The sequence below is a fragment of the Puma concolor genome, chromosome D1 (genome assembly GCF_028749965.1).
Source record: "Puma concolor isolate L17-30 chromosome D1, mPumCon1.1.hap2, whole genome shotgun sequence".
Taxonomy (NCBI): Eukaryota; Metazoa; Chordata; class Mammalia; order Carnivora; family Felidae; genus Puma; species Puma concolor.
In genome coordinates this window covers 102,121,223-102,140,340 of record NC_141676.1, presented here as the reverse complement: position 1 = coordinate 102,140,340, position 19,118 = coordinate 102,121,223, and the positions used below count along the sequence as shown (strand labels likewise).

The 19,118-nt window shown below is 39.8% G+C and overlaps 1 protein-coding gene and 1 non-coding gene across 9 annotated transcripts in view; one reads left to right on the top strand and one right to left on the bottom strand.

Moving 5' to 3' along the window:
• The window catches only part of SIK3 (SIK family kinase 3), a 250,149-nt gene that overhangs the window by 62,304 nt on the left and 168,727 nt on the right, over positions 1-19,118 (bottom strand). For all 8 annotated transcript variants that reach the window (XM_086679042.1, XM_086679040.1, XM_086679041.1 and 5 more), the window contains exon 4: positions 18,292-18,453. In XM_086679042.1, the coding sequence (XP_086535168.1) occupies positions 18,292-18,453 (162 nt within the window). The remainder of the gene's footprint in view (positions 1-18,291; positions 18,454-19,118) is intronic.
• Positions 15,929-16,037, top strand: LOC112866192 (U6 spliceosomal RNA). Its single transcript, XR_003224056.1, has one exon. It is a non-coding gene; the product is annotated as a U6 spliceosomal RNA (small nuclear RNA).

Here is a 19,118-nt window from a genome sequence, read left to right as displayed (position 1 = left end):
CATTTTAAAAAGAGTAAAATGAGATACCACAAAATGAAAGAAAATATTTGTAACACAAACAACAAAGACTCATATACTTACTATTGAAACAAAAACTCCTATAACTCAGTAACAAAGAAAACCCGCTAGAAAAACAGGCAAAAGACTTACTGAGGCAGACACATGACAAAAGAAAGGCCAAAAGACATGGAAAAGAGTCCAGTCTCATTATTGGAGAGAAAAATTAAAAAACTAAAACCACATGAGATTACACACTCACTCACATACTCACCAGACTGCAAAACTTACGATGTGTAGTAACACCCAGGAGTGATGAGGACACACACGAGTGGAAGCACACGTGCACACGCGACACCAGCTGGCATCACAAGCAAAAGCTGGAGATGGACACACTGTATGACCCAGCAACATTACTCTTTGGTTTAGACTCTTAAATGTTTAAGAATGCACATGAATGTTTAAGAGTGCACAAGGAAAAATGCTTAAGAATGTCCAAACTGAAAACAATCCAAATATGCATCAAAAGATATGATGAAAACATGACTTCTGGTATATTCATATCATGGTACACTATAAAGAAATACAAGTGAATAAATCTCAGCTATACAAGCGCAGATAAATCTCACAAACATTGTGTCGAGTGAAGTAAGACACAAAGCAATACATTCAGTATGATTCCATTCATACGTAGTTCAAGAACAAGCAAAATGCATGACGAATGAGCCCACTCCACATTATATCCAATAAATATGGCACTTCGTGGAGCAAAACTCCTGAGGGATGCATTACACAGGTGGTAAAACACAAAAATTGACACAGTGATTACCTCTTGGAAGCAAGGATGAAGTCGGGATGGGAAGGTACAGTCTAGGCTGATGAAATTATTCATTTCTTGATCTAAGCGGTAATTGCATAGGGCTTTGCTTTTATAGTGGTTCGTTAAAGTATATATATATGGTTAATTGACATTTCTGTCTATATGTGTAGTATTCCATAATGAAAAGGAAAATGGAGAAAAGAATAGGATCCTCTTTCTTCCCCACTTCTATTTCTTGCCATGCAGGACAATTTCATTGGGATCTAAGCTCCACTGTCATCAGGGCTCAGAAGAGCAGAGATCAGGCTGTTTTTCTCACCACTGATTTCTTACACCACCTAGAACAGTGCCTGGCAGAAGACAAGGCACTCAATAAATATTTTACAAATGATTCACTCATCAACCAAGGACAGAGAGGGAGGGAGAAAAAGAGGCAAACAGAGATAAGCATAAAAAGGGACATAAATGCGTAAGGACTCCAAGCAGCTCTTTGTGAACAGGTAAGAGGACAGGACCTGGGAGCGACTTGTTAAAACAGAGATTGCACTGATGTTTTTCTTGAAGACAACCATAATCCTACAAACTATGAAGAATTTACATACAACCATAAAGTTTACAGTGTACTCAAATACAATTTAAACGGAGTAAATATTTGAAGGATCTATATAATCTCTTCAGAACTGTGAGCAATAAATTTCTGTTATTTATATGCTAACCAGGCTGTGGTATTTTGTTACTGCAGCCAGAAGGGACTAAGACACATCTTTTAACTTAAAAATTCATTTTACCTATAATGCTACCTTTCCTCCTAATTTAACAAGAGTTACTAACAAAGAACAACACCAGTAAGGAGATTTAGATCTCCCTTCCTTTCCTTCAATATGTCCAACCTAAGGTAAACAGACTTGATATACTAGCAAGTCAAAAAAACGTGGATGACCAGAAGAGGAGGGAAAAAAGAAAAAAAAAAAAAAAAAACAGTTGAAACAAACAGACAAAACTGGACAACTGAGAGTTGACATAATTTTGGCAAATCTTTCAGATAATTAATCTTCACTCTCCCCTAAGTGTGGAATGTATTTTATTTTCTGATTATCACCTTTAATGATTCAAATCCCATAGGTAACAAGCCAGAGAATGGACAGAGCCTAACTATTTCTTTAAAATCACAGTCACTTTGTATTCAATAACTATCTTTTTTCTTTGCTTTCTAGAACTACATCATCCTAGAGAATATACCAGAATACCCAGTCTCCTCAGCTCACGTCAACCGTGGACCATCCTAGTTAGGGGGCACAAGTAAAATCAGCTACACCATCATAAGCTAAAGTGTGGTTCACAAGGCTCAGGAAGAAGAATGCTGTTAGACCAGACACTGGAAAAACTGAAGAGAGGCAACTTCAATGTAAGTAAAATGCAAGAATAGCAACAACAAAATAACAGAAACTGATGGCAAAGAAGGGAATAGAGTCAACGTATATTCAAAAAATTAACTGTAGATTCTTTGTAGTTTTGAACTGAAGCCCTAGAAAGAGTTTCTGTGCTCAGTATTTTTTAAGTGCAGGCGAAACACTGTCCAGGGCAGATCACAAAACAAGTCACAAAAAACTGAAGAAGACTGAAGTCCTATCAAACATCTTTTCCCATCACAACGCTACGGAAGAAGAAATCAATTATAAGAAAAGCATGCTACTGAGCAACCAAGGGGCCGACCAAGAGATCAAAGGGGAAATAAAATGATACCTGGAGACAAACGGAAGTGGAAACACATGGGATCAAAATCTTTGGGATGCAGCAAAAGCACTTCTGAAAGGAAATTTTATAGCAACACAGGTCTCACTCAAGAATCGAGAAAAATCTCAAGTAAACGATCTAACTTCACACCTACAAGAACCAGGCAAAGAAGAATGAAGCCCAAATTTAGTACAAGGAAAGAAATAACAAAGATCACAGCAGACGTAAATGAAATAGAGACAAAAATATAATTGATGAACCTTTAGACGGACTAATCAAGAAAAAGAGAGGGCTCAAATAAATAATATCAGAAATGAAAGAGAAGTAACAACCAACACCACAAATATATAAAGGATTATAAAAGACTACTATGAAAAATTACCTGCTGAACAAATTAGACAAGGTATAACGAATGAATACATTACTAGTAACATAGAATCTTCTAAGAATGAGTCAGGAAGAAATGAAAAATGTGAACAGATCAACTACTAGTAATTAAATTGAATCAGTAATCAAAAATTCCCCACAAACAAAAGTCTAGGACCACATGGCTTCACAGATGAATTCTACAAAACATTTAAAGAAAAGTTAATACCTATTATTACCAATTAATACCAAACTATTCCATAAAATAGCAGAGGAAGGAATGCTTCAGAATGTTTTGGAACACTTCAGAGGCCAGCATTACCCTGATACCAAAACCAGACAATGACACTACAAAATAAGAAAACTACATATCAAGGTCCCTGATGAACACAGAGGCAAAAATCCTCAACAAAATATTAGCAAACTGAATTGAAAAATTCATTAAAAGGATCATTCACTACGATCAAGTGGGATTCATCTTAGGGATGCAAGGATGGTTTAATATATACTCATCAACCAACACGATATACCACATTAACAAAATGCAGGTAAAAAATCATATGGTCATCTTGGGGCACCTACCTGGGTGGCTCAGTCGGTTAAGCATCCGACTTCGGCTCAGGTCATGATCACATGGTTCGTGGGTTTGAGCCCCACACTGGGCTCTGTGTTGACAGCTTGGAGCCTGGAGCCCGCTTCAGATTCTGTGTCTCCCTCTCTCTCTGCTCCTCCCCTGCTCACGCTCTCTCTCTCTCTCTCTCTCTCTCTCAATAATAAACATTAAAAAAAATTTTTTAATCATATGATCATCTCAATAGATGCAGAAAAATAATTTGATAAAATTCAACATCCATACATTATAAAAACGCAACAAAGAGGGCACAGAAGGAGCATATCTCAACATAATAAAGTCCATCTATGACAAATCCACAGCTAACTTTGCTTTTCCTCTAAGGTCAGAGCAAGACAAGGATGTACGCTCTCACCACTTTTATTCAGCAAAGTACTGAAAAGCTTAGTCACAATCAGACAAGTAAAACTGGCACTATTTGCAGATGACACGATACCGCATATAGAAAACCCTAAAAGACTCCACCAAAAAACTATTTGAACTAATAAATGAATTTAGTAAAGCTGCACTATACAAAATCAATATAGAGAAGTCTACTGTGTTTCTATACACTAATGAGAAAATAGCAGAAAGAGAAATTAAGAAAACAATCCCATATACAATTACATCAAAAAAGAACAAAATGCCTAGGAATAAATTTAACCAAGGAGCGGAAATTTGTATACTCTGAAAACTGTAAGACATTAATGAGAGAAATGGAAAAGGACAGAAATAAATGGAGAGATATATCATGCTCATGGATTGAAAGAATTACTATTATTAAAATGCCCATAGTATCCAAGGCAATCTACAGATTCAGCGCAATCCCTGTAAAAATGCCAACAGTATTTTTTACCGAACTAGAACAAAAATCCTAAGATTTGTATGGAACCACAAAAGACCCTGAACAGCCAAAGCAATCTCGAAAAAGAAGGGAAAAGCTAGAGGTATCATAATCCCAGATATTAAACTATATTACAAAGCTACGGTAATCAAACAATATGGTACTAGTACAAAAATAGACACATAGCTCAATGGGACAGAACAGAGCCCAGAAATAAACCCATACTTATATGGTCAATTAATCTATGACAAAGAAAGCAAGAACACACAATGGGAACTGCTACATACAAAAGAATGAAACTAGACCACTTTTTTACACCATACACAAAAATAAACTCAAAGTGGATTAAAGAGCTACATGTGAGACCCGAAACCATAAAACTCCTAAAAGAAAACATAGACACTAACCTCAAGGGCAACAGCCTTTGTAAGATTTTCCTGCCGTTAAAAATGGGCAGAGGACCTGAATAGACACTCTCCAAAGAAGAGACATGTGCATGGCCAACAGACACAGGAAAGGATAATCAACATCACTAATCACCAGGGAAATACAAATCAAAACCACAATGAGGTATCACCTTACACCAGTCAGATACAACAAGTGTTAACCAGGATGTAGAATAAAGGGAATCCTTATGCACTGTTTGTGAGAATGTAAACCAGGAGAGCCAAATCTGGAAAACAGCATGGAGGTTCCTCAAAAAACTAAAAACAGAAATACCATGCAGTCCAGCAATTCCACTTCTGGGTATTTACATAAAGAAAACAAAAACACGACTCAAAAAGATATACGCACCCCCATGTTTACTGCAGCATTATTTACAATAGCCAAGATATGGAAGCAACTGTAAGTGTCCATCAATAGATGAATGAAAGAAAATGTGGTATATAAATACAATGGAGTATTACTCAGCCATAAAAAAAGAACAAAACCTTGCCACTTGTGACAACATGGACGGATCTAGAGGGTATTGTGCTAAGTGAAATAAGTCGGCCAGAAAAATACAAATACCCTGTGATTTCACTCACATGTGGAATCTAAAAAACAACACAAACAAATGAACAGACAACAACAATAAAAACAGAAACACACAGGTAAGTGCAGAGAACTGGTGGTTGCCAGAGGGGAAGAGGGCGGAGGGACAGGCGAAATAGGCGAAGAGGATTAAGAGGCACCAACGTCCAAACATAAAATAAGTCAGCCACAGAGATGAAAAGTACACTGTAAGGAATACAGTCAATGATGTTACAACTTTGTATGAATGATCACATGGTAACCATGCATATGGCGGTGACCATTCTGTAACTGTTTCAGAAAATTCTCTGGTACAAAAATGCCCGTAACGATACTTTATGTCCCCGATCGTTTATTGGCAACAGGAAAGCCCCATGATCTACAGATTCGACATTAAAATGATGAATAGTCTCAAGAGTTACCGAAGAAAACAGCAGCAGAAACTGGTTAAGATGGATACGCACACCCACACAACAGAAGCCATATGGGTGGAGTTGCTCTCTTCATGTGGCCTGTGGTCATTTATTTCTCCACTCACAAGTGGCTCCTAACGTAATCTGTTAAGTCTCTTTCCAACCCCCAACACCCTGGTCGGTCAGCATTTGTCTGCAGGCTGAAATGGTATCTCATATCCCTTTCTCTTAATACAGAGCAGCAGACTTTAATCTGAACCATATGTCTGTCTTGTAGAGATGGTTTAAATACCAGAGCTTTACTATCAATTTTGAGACTTGAAATTCTTTTTTCTAGGCGAGATCGGGGGCCTGAGGCTACACAGGGTGGTGATAGTGTATCCCTAAAAGCAAGCAGATCATCGACGCGGTATGTCTATGTGGTAAGGGGGGAAACAGGAAAGAATGAGTGGCACTAATTTAAAAATCAGGACAACTGCAACAGGAAATTTTCTTATTTGGTCCACCACTTCAGAGCAATACCCTCCACTTCTTTTTTGGCTGACCAAGGAGCAATTCAAAACAGATGTAAACAGATTAGCCTGCAGCCACTTCCAATGTTCACAATGTCGGCTAAGGTAACACAGCGAAGCGAAAACGGACAGGCAACCCCTCCAAGCGTAACTTGTGCTTCACTTCCTTGCCGTTGTAAGTAAACTGCTCAGAAGTAGGGGGGAGAGGGACAAAGTAAAATGGGAAAATACTTATTGATCCTCAATAAACACCCTCACCAGAAAACACAAAATTCTTCATGTTGTAACATATGAAAGCTGAGGACTCGTAATCCTAATCCCCCACGTGGAATTACAAAGACCAAGAAGAGAAATTATTTTGGCCCTTGATTAATTTCCCAGTGGACTGAGGGGAGGGGAGGGGTGGAGGAGACAGCTGTCAGATATTTATTCTCGCTAGAAATGACTCAAAGGACCGAAGATCAACACCACAGTAAGAACACTGTATCAACAACATTTAGACTGTTATATGGACTGTGAAAATGGAACACAGCACAGATAAGGAACTGATCTTGCTTCTCCTATGCAACACTACTAGCCTAGAAATCATGTGACCCAAAAGCGTTCTTTGGAATTGCGCAAAACAAAAGCCAACTGTGTGAATCTCAGAATTACAGTAGTGAGGAAGGATGAGTTTCGAAGTTCCCAGGAGTCACATTATTAGTTCAGTCTTAAAAACGGGTCTTGGGAAGTCCTCAGTGTTTAGCAATCACTCCAACCCCTGGCTGAACTTCCTGACTAGGAGCTAGCAGAGCAATGATGCCAAAAACTACTGACTCACAGCCTGAGCATTTTATACACAAGAGAAATTCCTTTAAGGGGGAAAAAGAAATCAAGGAATCAGCTTTTTTTGGTGGTGGGAGGGGGATATTTCGTTTAGTTTAAGAGACCAGGGAAGGTCAGAATCAGAGGACGGGAGAGGATAATATTCATGGGATTGAAAACGTATTACAGAAGCAGTACGGTCCCCTTTTGTTGTTGGTGCCGCTATTATGTCACATATGGGACTGCTCCGTATGTATCTGCCACTTGATCTGACCGATCTTCTGACCCTCCCCTACTCTTAGCACTATATATTTATATAGCACAACACTATCTCTGTGGAAGATGAAAGTTTAAAAACAAAAAGGCTGGACCAGCATTACACTGGCATTTTCAATGAATGACTTATGAATTTTCCCCCAAAGCTTTAAAATACCTTAGCAGTTAGAATCACTGAACTCAGCTATTTTTAAGTGAGATAATAAACCAATCCTCCCCACTCTGTTATAGATAACACTACCCCAACCCGTCTCATAAAAACAAAAAACAAACAAACAAACAAAACCTCTCCCCAACACAGGATCTTTTCATCACTCAGTATTGAGTAGATATATAAAGGGAAAGGCTGTAATAAGATACTTAGTCTCTAAGACCTGCAAACAATATTCATTGGAATTCCTGAATACATTAAATACATACTATACATACATAGTCCTAATTCTAAATTCTATCAGAACAATGAAAGTCCAATCATTCAATCAGGTAAGTTTCCAACACTGACAGGTGAGCATTCTATACAAAATTTTGGTGTGCCTTTTATGGCCCATGATGAATCAAAGTCCCCTTAAATACTCAACAGAAACTAAAGGCACCAAATGGAAATATAAATAACCTGCCTAAAGGGTAATGTACAAATATGTAACAGGAATAGGGTACTCCCCAAGTTTGTGAAGAACCACTAATGAGTTCTTGGCACAAGGTGAACAAAATACGTGGCCATCGCCCTCTTGGAGCAGTCGGTCCTGCGGGGAGGCACACATAACACAATTACACATCTAACCATATAATTGTAAGCAAAGAACGAGTTTTAGCGGAAAATTCAGGGGCAAGTGGTAAACAATAGAGGCCTTCCTGAAGAAGAGTCTATCAAGAGTTCACAGAATCTCTCAATTTGATCCCCAAACCCCAATAAGTTACATGTGAACTACAATGTAAAGAAAACTGTAACCTATTTCACTATATAGGTATCCGGTATTTTCCAACTTTTTGACTCACAAACTCCCTTCAAAGGAATATGTTATCTTAAAAACATCCCAGGAAAGACATTTAAAAAATAATTTTCTCATTTTTGCATGATTTATGACAAGGAAAGAAGTTTAATCAAGATATTTTATTTTATATTAGTATATTATTAAAATTGGATTTAAAAGTTCATTCTAAGTAATATTTATATTTATTAAAAAACATCAACAAAAGGAAATGGTAACCGACTAAATGGGAGAAAATATTTCAAGTCATATATCTGATAATATATATGATATTTATCTAAAATAGATAAAGAACTCCTAGAACTTGAGTAAATCCAACAAAAAAAACAATAGAGTAAAAAAATGAGAAGATCTCAATAGACATTTTTCCAAAGAAGACATACAGATAGCCAACAGATGCTCAACATCACCAATCGTCAGGAAACTGCAAATCAAAACCACAATGAGATATCACTTCACACTTGTTAGAATGGCTAGTAGCAAAAAGACAAGAAATAACAGGTGTTGGCGAGGATATGGAGAAAAGGGAACCCCAGTACACTGCTGGGGGGAATGTAAATTGGTGCAGCCACCATGGAAAACAGTACGGAGGTTCCTCGAAAAATTAAAAACAGAAATACTATATGGTCCACAGCTAGTCCACTTCTGGGTATTTACCTGAAAAAAAATGCAAACATTAATTCAAACAGATATACACACCCTTGTGTTCACTGCAGCATTATTTTCAATAGCCAAGGAAATAACCTGTCTTGTCAATGGATGAATAAAGAATATGTGTGTGTATGTGTGTGTGTGTGTGTGTGTGTATGCATGTATGTATATGTATGCAGGGCATGCACACACACACACACACACAACGGAATATTACTCAGCCATAACAAAGAATGAAATCTTGCCATTCAAAACAAGATGGATGGACCTGGAAAGTATTGTGCTAAGTGACGTAAGTCTCAGACAGAGAAAGACAAATATCTTATGATTTCACTTATATGTGGAATCTTAAAAAAACCAACAAGCTTATAGATATAGAGAAGAGACTGGTGGTCACCAGAAGCAGGGGGGAGGGGGGTGGGGTTGCGTGAAATGGGTGACAGGGGTCAAAAGGTACAAACCTGCAGTTATAAAATAAATCATGAGGATATAATATACAGACAGCATGGTGACTATAGTAATACTGTACTGTATATTTGAAAGTTGCGACAAAGTAGATCTTAAAAGTCGTCATCGCAAGAAAAAAATTATTTTGTAACTATGTAAAGATGGACATTAGCTAGACTTATTGTGGGGATCATTTCACTATATATATAAATACTGAATCATTATGTTGTATACCTGAAACTAATATAATGTTCTATGTCAAGCATACCTCTATTTTTTTAAAAGTCACTATAACAAGAGAAATGTTTCCCATTTTAAAAGTGACTCACTATATTAATTTAAAATTGTTATCTCATATTTAGTCGGGAAGCCACATACATATTGAGATTATAACGTCTGAAACAGCCAAGAACTTTTCATGCCCTGGTATTTGAAATGCTTACATTTTGAACCTAAAGAACAAACCTGTCTGAGTCACTTTCGTGTTTTGGTTGCAAGTGGTAAAATGGGTAAGCAAGTTTAGTACCTCCGTGCAAATAATACATTATGATAGTCTCTCTATATTGGGATAATCTCTATATTGGGATAGTCTCTCTTCCCAATAAAGCAAACTGGATATCGTGTTGTGCACGTGTATGTATATTTGCGTGTGTGTATCAAATTGTGGTTTTTGAGGTCCGACAAAGACCGTGATGCGCTGTAGAGAACAGTGATCAAATGAAGACCATTCATTTGGTAAAGTTTGTCTCGAAGCACTGCTGAATTACTACTCTTATTTCCATTAACTGAATTTTGACATCCGTGTCCCTTATGCTTTGTATTGTCCAATGGTCCGTTACGGAGGTAAATTTAATAAAATATGATAAAAAACTGCATCCTAGTCAAAACTACCATGGTAGCCAACGGCTTCACCTAAGCAGTAAAGGGACCGACTGAGTGGTAAGTGTGCTCATTTGCTCCCCTCTAGCAGGTAGACCTGCCTGATTTACCCTCAGAGGCTCTCAAACTATTCCATTGAAGGAGGGTGAGGAGGCCTAAATCATTACTTGATTTACGGACTTCTAATTATCCCCCAAATGATTTGCAAGTGCAAAAGTCTGTGTAAGAGGAATTTGTAGTTGGGGGAAGAAAATCTTTATCCTCAGGTTTCTTGAACTCGTGTATGTTTATATACCCCCACGGATAACGCTGCAGTGTGCCAAGAGTTACGTGAAACCATAGGCTAAATAAAACACATCTTCCTGGAATATTAATTTTTTCTATGTTAAATAAAGTTGAATAATTTTAATATTAAAACAAATGTTGTAGGACATTGAGGTCAAAACAAAACGTGCATGAATTTAAAATAAAGCATGTGATTTAAAAAGTGAGCCATTCCAGGCTAGGTAGGTCATCAATCCCACACTTGACCCCCACCCTGTGTGAGTTCATTCCCCTCCATGTTAGGGAAACCACAGTGGAAGAATCTGAGAAGCAATGCTTCTCTACTGGTAGCATAGCTATTTGTGAGCTAGGCCCTGTAAACAGAAAACGTGCTTGATCTTAGCAGGACGCAGTCACTTTTCAAGATCATTAAGACCTCACTTGTAACCTGGAACCATGACCAACAAAAATCTGTTCATTTGAATTTTCACTTCAGAATTTTTTCATACAAAATAAATCAACCGTGCGTGTCCCTAAAATGCCTTCCGAATGAGAGCGTGTCAATTTTTCGTTTTTGTAAGCTCCAGTCTCAGGAACAGGAACCAGAAGAGATCATTTTTCAAACTGTATTCCCAAGGGTCAACATACATGAAAGTCGTTAGCACCTTCTAGTTGAGGGTCACACATCATTTCAGAGGGAGGGCAGACTCTGAGGCATTGCGACGCCCAGGTCCTATTGTGACGGGAATTCAGGAAAGTCACAGGGCCTCTCGAGGTCTCCAGTTATTACTCGGTAGCCAGGGAGGTGCACTGAGAGATTCCCTAAATAAAGGTGTTACGACCATGATACAAACTCTGTGACGGCTGTGGTGAATATCCGGAACGACTTTCCATGGGCTGTGAGACACCAACCACCACACTGGGGAAGGGTTCTCAGAAACCCGAGGCTCACAACCTGTGTTCCCTATGTGATTGTATCTCAGCAAATTCATACTTAAGGGGAAGACTCAGTGGATTCATGGAGTGTTATAGTTTCTCACTTTTAAAAGATAAAACAGTCTAGATCTCAACCGCATTAAGGTCAAAAATTTCCACAGTACCTTAAATCCGTGCACTCTGGAAATTCTTTCCAAAACACTGGCTTTGCTGTAGTTGTGCTTCGCATCTCTGCTGTCTACTGACTGCCAACTAAAACAATAACACCCGAGTGGAAACTATCTCATGGAGACCATTCTAGGAGTCGACATTTCAAGAGAAAAGTTTCCAACTTCCTTAGGTTAAAAAAAAAAAAAAAAGTTTCCACAATTTTCAAAACATTCTCAAAACGCCTGAGTATTTCAAATAATTTTGCTTCAGGGAGTAAGCCAGCCACATTTAGGTCTTTTCTTAGGCAATTTCTTATAAATATAGATATTTCTCTACTTAATCTTTGGGGACAAGTATTAAAATTGCTTTCAAATAGCATTAAATATAAGACAACACCATTTTCCCTTGATAGCTTAATATACTCCGTCAATAGGAAATGTGATTTCTCCATTTCTACACACGTCTTTGACTGGAAGTTCCCTCTTCCTGGCCCAGATACGTGAGTCGTCAACCATCCACAGAAATTCTTCGTTTGCTCACTCTTGTATTTGGTGTGTCGTCTTCCTTTTCATGTCCGCTATCACCACCTCGGTACAGGATTTCACCATTTCATAGCCTCTTAACGGATCTTCCCATTTGCTCTCCCTGTCCTTTGACCCTGCTCCCGCCTTTTTTTTCCTTATCCGTCCTGAATCTGACTTACTGAGCCTGGTGTTCAAACAGTTTGACAGTCTGGCCTCTCTCCCGCCTTCTCAGGCAGGACTCCCCTGCTTAAACCTTCCCTCCAGCCAAGCTGCTTTACCTTTCTTGCAAATACGCCCCGTCCATTCTACTGCTGCCCGTGCTTCTCCGGCTCCGCTTCCCACCGTAACCAAGTATGAGCCCCAATCCTCAGCACGAGTGTAAAGCTCCACATGGACTGGCCCCTGCCAGCTCTCTTATCCCGCCTCCTTCCACACCCCGCTTAGAGATCATCTCCAGCCACATCAGCTTTTCTCCTACCCTGTCAAACTTAAATTCACCTCTCTGGGGCCTTTGCACTGCTCTTCCTTCTGCTTGGAAGGCTCGGACTATCCTGGTTAAAAGCATTCTCTCTCGCACAAAGTCATTCTAGCGCACTGTTGATTTCATCATTTTCATAGTCCTTATGAGGGCTTATTTGTTTATGTGTTCACTGCCTACCCCCCCCCCCCCCCCCCGCCAGCAGAATGTTAGTTCCAAGGGACTACTCTATACAGCTACTCTGCAGCTGTATCCCCAGTGCGCAGATCAGGGCCTGCACATAGCAGGTGCTTTATTAACATTTGCGGACTGACTAATCCTACTAGAATTCTCTCCTCTACACCTACACTTAAAGAGTTCTATTCATCCTTCACATTCACCTCAAATGTTATATCCTCAATAGGACATTTATGTCCTTGTCACCAGTCTAAAGTTCAGGTCAACAAAGTTTTGAGTACCTACTATAGGACAGGCATACGCTAGTCCACGGGGGGCTGGTGGGGGGGGGGCAATACACAGGATGTGGTTACAGTCCCTGTGGCACTGAGAGTCTAATGGAACTTTACAAACTAAAGTGGTTTCTTCATCCTCTGAACTTCTGTGGTAATTAGACTGTACAATTAATGGGACAATGAATCATGGCGTGCCTTGTGACATCGCTTCTATTGTATCAGACTATAATTTGGTAGCTGGTGAACACACTGTCACTCAGCAATGCAGGCCATAGGCTGAGAGAGGTGTTGTGCTCCCCCCGCCCCATTTAATTGGCTCCTCTGTGGATCCTCACGTGTCCGCAACACGAGAAGTGGAAGGCAGAGGCCAAGAATCCCATTCTTTCCCAGTGCTGGACCCTCTACATGAAAGACATTTGCACGAGTGCTCTTTACAGGAAATTCAAAATTTTGGAAAGTTAAAGGTATATCTTTTGGAGACTCTAATGTTTTCTAAATAAGCTGTATTTGCGTGCCAAATATGACAAAATTAAATAATACACGTGAAAATGCTTTGTAAAGTGCTGTATACATACATACACATATAACATGGTACATATGTACACATATACATGAAACACACATATATAAATGTAATTTGGGTTTATTTAACTTTCCAGAGGTCTAAGCATTTGCTGCCCATGACACCTGAACAAAGAACCTTTAACAATAGGTATGTGTTCAGAGGACCACTACACATTTGTAGTTCTACACTTGGTGACTTTGCCTTTCAGAAATAAAATTCTTTGTTCTGAAAACCACCAATGTTTATTCCGGATTGCTAATTACAGAAACATCTTTTAAATAATTCTATACAAGACAGGTTTGCTACTGTCATTAAGAAGAATTTTTTAATTCTAAAACCCCAGAAGGAGGAGCACCTGGGTGGCTCGGTCGGTTGAGCGGCCAACTCCTGATGTTGGCTCAGGTCGTGATCTCGCACTGAGCATGGAGCCTGCTTGGGATTCTCTCCCTCTCTTCTGCCCCTCCCCCACTTGGGTTTCTCTCTGTCTCTCCCTCTCTCAAAATAAAATGAACTTAAAAAAAAAAAACAAAGATACTCTCTTTCCCTCTGCCTCTCACCCCCACTCGCATGCGCTCTGAAGATTTTTTTAATTAATTAAAGAAAATAATCCTATTTAGAATTGATTTCATTATTTCTCCGATCTTAACCTGTCACAATCACCCAATCTACCTCTCCAAAATTCGTCATGCTGTAGTAAGCTTCAACTAGAAGCGTCTCTCCCACTGGCCCACTAACAGCAGAGACGACCTAGCAGAGGAGAAGCAGAATTTCTACTAATTGCTGTATAAGAAAGGGAGTTCAAGCAATGATTGAGAAACTGAGGACAATAGTCCCCCTTATCCACAGGGGACACAAGACCCCCCAGTGCACGCCTGAAACTGTGGATAGCACTGAACCCTATATGCTATGTTCTTCCCTATACACACATACCTATGATAGAGTTTAATTGATGAATCAGGCACAGTAAGAGAGCAACAATCACTAACGATAAAATAGGACAATTATAACAATATACTGTACTAAAAGTTATGTGATTTGGTCTCTCTCAAAATATCCTCTGGTACTGCACTCACCCTTCCTCTTCTCATGATGATATGAGATGATAAAATGCCTACGTGACGAGACGAAGTGAGGTGAATGGCGTGAAGTGAAGCGAGGCATCGTGACGTAGTGCCGGGCTGCTACCGACCTTCTGACCATACCTGACATATGAGGAAGACCATCTGCTTCTGGACCACAGGTGACCGTGGGTAAGTGCAACCAGAGAAGGCAAAACCGTGGATGGGGAGGCAAGCGACTATGTAATGATGGCATGACGAGCAAAGACAACGTTAGATACTGTAGCAGGGCACAAAACTAGTGGAGCTCAGCATTCTGGGCGAAACAAATAATAAAAATGCAGACTCTGGTTAAATAAACTTAAAACTCTCACCGTATGTGCTAACACAGAGAGCACACGGCTGGCTGCCAGCATTCCTAGGAGTCTGTAATTATACACCAGCAGGTAGAGACTCTGATGGTGACTACGCGGATTTGTTGGAACTATTAACAAAGAAAAGCATTTAAAAATCTTCCTACCCAAGTATTTGTCCGTGGAGTTTCTAATTTCAGTTATCACTGACCCCTGCTTTTACACTCGGTTTCTCAAACAAAAACAAAGAGCCATGCTAATCTCCCGTAACTAAATCAAAATAGTTCTAAAGTCAAAATCAAGAACCAAGGAAGCATAAAAATTCTTCAACCTCTGTTCAGTGAAGGTAGAATACAACTGGAGAAGAAAAAGAGGGCCTTCCTTTAGCTCACTACCCAAATCAATGATCCAAAAAACACTACCATCCCATCTGTGGCAGGCTAAATAAAACCCCTCAAAAGCCAGCCACATCCTACTCTGCTGAATCTGTGAGTGTGCTACCTACGGCAAAAAGGGGCCTCCGCTGATGTGAACAGGTGATGGGGAGATCATCCTGGGTTACCCAGGAGGGCTCACTGTAACCACAAGGGTCCTGTTCAGAGGAAGCAGAGGATCGGGGCAGGAGTGGGAGATGTGACAATGGGAGCACGAGTGCTGTGGGGAAACTTCCAGAACCAAAGGGCACAGGGACCTCTAGAAGCTAAAAAAAGCAAGGAGATGGACTCTCCAGAGACGCCAGATGAAATCGGTCCTACCAACGCCATAATTTTAGTCCCGTAAGACTCATTTCAGGTGCTGATTTCAGCAGCACACAGACTAAAAGCGGAACGATACGGAGAAGACTAGCACAGCCTCTGCACAAGGATGACAGACGCCAATTCGTGAAGCGTGCCATGTGTTCTCATGAGCACCGAGTAATGTACAGAATTGTTGAATCACTGCAGGGCACACCTGAAACTAAATATACACTGTATATGAACTAGCCTGGAATTAAGGGGCGCCTGTGTGGCTCAGTCGGTTAAGTGTCTCACTCTGGCTCAGGTCATGATTTCACATTTCGTGAGTTTGAGCCCCACGTCGGGCTCACTGCTGTCAGCACAGAGCCCACTTTGGGTCCTCTGTCTCCCCCCGCCCCTCTGCCCCTCTGCTTGCGTGCTCTCTTTCTCTCAAATAAATAAATAAATAAATACATACATATATACATACATACATACATACATTAAAAAAAAACTATACTGAAATTAAAATAAAAAAATGGAGTAACATTTTTAAAAAAGAAAAAAAGACTCATTTCCAATTTCTGACCTCTAGAACTGTAAGATAATAAATTTATATTGTTTCAAGCCACTGTGTTTGTGGTCATTTATTACAGCAACAATAGGAAACTAACACAACATTTTATTATACTTCTAAGGATTGTGACGCTTAGTAGATGTTGTTACCATTAATTTAATTGAAGCTCCAGTGAAAAATTACAAAAGAGGGTTTGAAGTTGCCAGGGCTTTCCATACTACCCACTTCTGTGGGAACTGCTAGAGTCTAGAGAGCTTTGGAGAACAGAAAACAGACATAAGGACAAAGGAAAAATGCAATTTTACAGAAGATAAAGAAAGCATCTCTTTCTTGTCTACTACGTACCAGGCAAATGCAGGACTCCAAGAGCTTACAACCATGTGAAAGTACTAACCAACTGTGCATCTATCAGCATAACATAGCTAAATAAAAAGTTAGGTGACATTCCAAGGATGTGGAAGTAGAGCCTGGAAAGAGGACAGACTCATCTACACAAAACAGTCTGTAGAGTCACCAACCTGAAAGGGTACAAGGCAGGTACTTTAACCTGTAATAGAACACTGTCTCAACTCTCCACTCCCACCCTTTTAAGGAGGGAAGTCTCTAGAACTGCTTTTTACTTTGGCTTCCAGGGCAATTACATTCTAGCTGTACCATTTTGTATATGAGACACCCCCCCCCCTCTCCGCCACCTCCCTTTTGACCCGTGAGATGAGGGACACCCAACGCAATACTGAAAACTGTCAGGAAAAAAAAAACTGGTTTCTACTCATGTTTGTAGTTTCTGTCTAGACTGCAGCCACTTTCTTTTATCAATAGGTGGTGAGCTTGTATTGGCTAGGCAAATGCTGATCGTTCATTAAAACAGAAGTAGGAGCAGATCGAGGCAGTGAAAAGTACTTTTTAGGCACCTTCAGATGAACAGATGAGTGAAATGTGAGCACACAAAGAGACTGACTGCCTTTAAACCAACAGAAGATCTGTTTTTCCTAAGTTATCATAAAACTGCAGTCTGCACAATAAGCATGCTCTATACCAGCAGGGCCATAAATCCACCTCTTCAAGTAAAGCTGATGGAGTATACAAGTTTAACACTTGTTCTCACTGCTTTATTCTACACTTTATTCCTTATTATTCAAAAACGACTGTCAACCAAAATAAGAGAATTTTAAGTGTACTTTTTTTTAATGTTTATTTATTTTTGAAGGAGAGAGAGAGAGAGAGAGAGTGTGTGTGGGGGGGGGGGGGGGGAGAGGAGCAGAGAGAGAGGGAGACACAGAATCCAAAGCAAGCTCCAGGCTCTGAGCTGTCAGCACAGAGCCCGATGCGGGGCTCAAACCCATGAACCGTGAGATCATGACCTGAGCCAAAGTTGGACATTTAACTGACTGAGTCACCCGGGTGCCCCAATGTGTATTTATTTTTAAGAGAGAGAGACAGAGTGCAAGCGGGGGAGGGGCAAAGAGAGAGATTGGGAGACACAGAATCCAAAGCAGGCTCCAGGCTCCGAGCTGTCAGCACAGAGCCCGATGCGGGGCTCGGACTCACGAGCCAAGAGACCATGACCTGAGCTGAAGTCGGATGCTTAACCGACTGAGCCACCCAGACGCCCCCAAAATAAGAGAACTTTAAACATCACTCTTTTCCTTCTTGCTCCCCGGCCTAGTTCCATCTAATACTGCATGAAAAATAACATAAATGTATTTTTAGAGCTTATCAATTTTCAAGCCCTCCCCAACACACAAATCTTGTATTTTCACATTACTTCTTTCTGAATAGATGGAAATAGACAATCCCTGGCTTAAGAACCTTGAAGGAAAAGTTCTTTTGTTCCTATTTCACATCCTCAACACACTTCTCACCTGCTATTTTAATATTCAGATTGGCATCCAGAAGCAAATTTTCAGCTTTTAGATCACGATGAACAATATTCCGACAGTGACAAAAATAGACAGCTGCCACAATCTGTTTGAACTTCCGACGGGCCTCCTTCTCTGCCATTCTGCCATGGGCCACCAGGTGGTCTGTGGTGAAAAAGAGCACAGTCAGTTCTCATTTTGCACCCTGGTATCATTTCAAAAGGTAGACTCCAGGAGGGATGCAAGGGGGCCTACCAGATGAACAGTTGAAGAAGTGAAACAAACAAATGGCAACATTTGTGGCTCTAGTTTGTATCTATAAAAACCCATCGGCAAGCAGTATCCAAACCGTTTTAAGTATACATAACTATGCATAAGAATACATATGCTCTACTGTAAGAAGGAAAAAAAAAGTTCTGAGGCTTTTAATGGTATTTTTGGAAAATCGTAACATTCAACACCTCCTTTTTCTTATCTCCATTGCAAAAGATTACATACACACAGCAAACATATACATGAAGATAAGAATCAGCAATATTTCCTGTGCTAACGCGTGACTCAAAAAGCAGAATCACGATAATCAATCATTTGGGGGAAGAGTAGACAGAAGTTAGTCACTGCTAAGGGGGAAAACAGCTTTATATAGGAGCCCATCGATGCTAATATCTCTTCCACTTTCTCAAAGTTTTATAGTTTAACATAAAAATGTACTTATTTGGTGACTATACTCTGGAATGCATCATACTGGAATATGTCGGTATCTTTCCGTCTGCATTTATTGTGCTTTTCAAGTATTTTTTAAAACGCTGTTAGTTTTTACAGACAACATC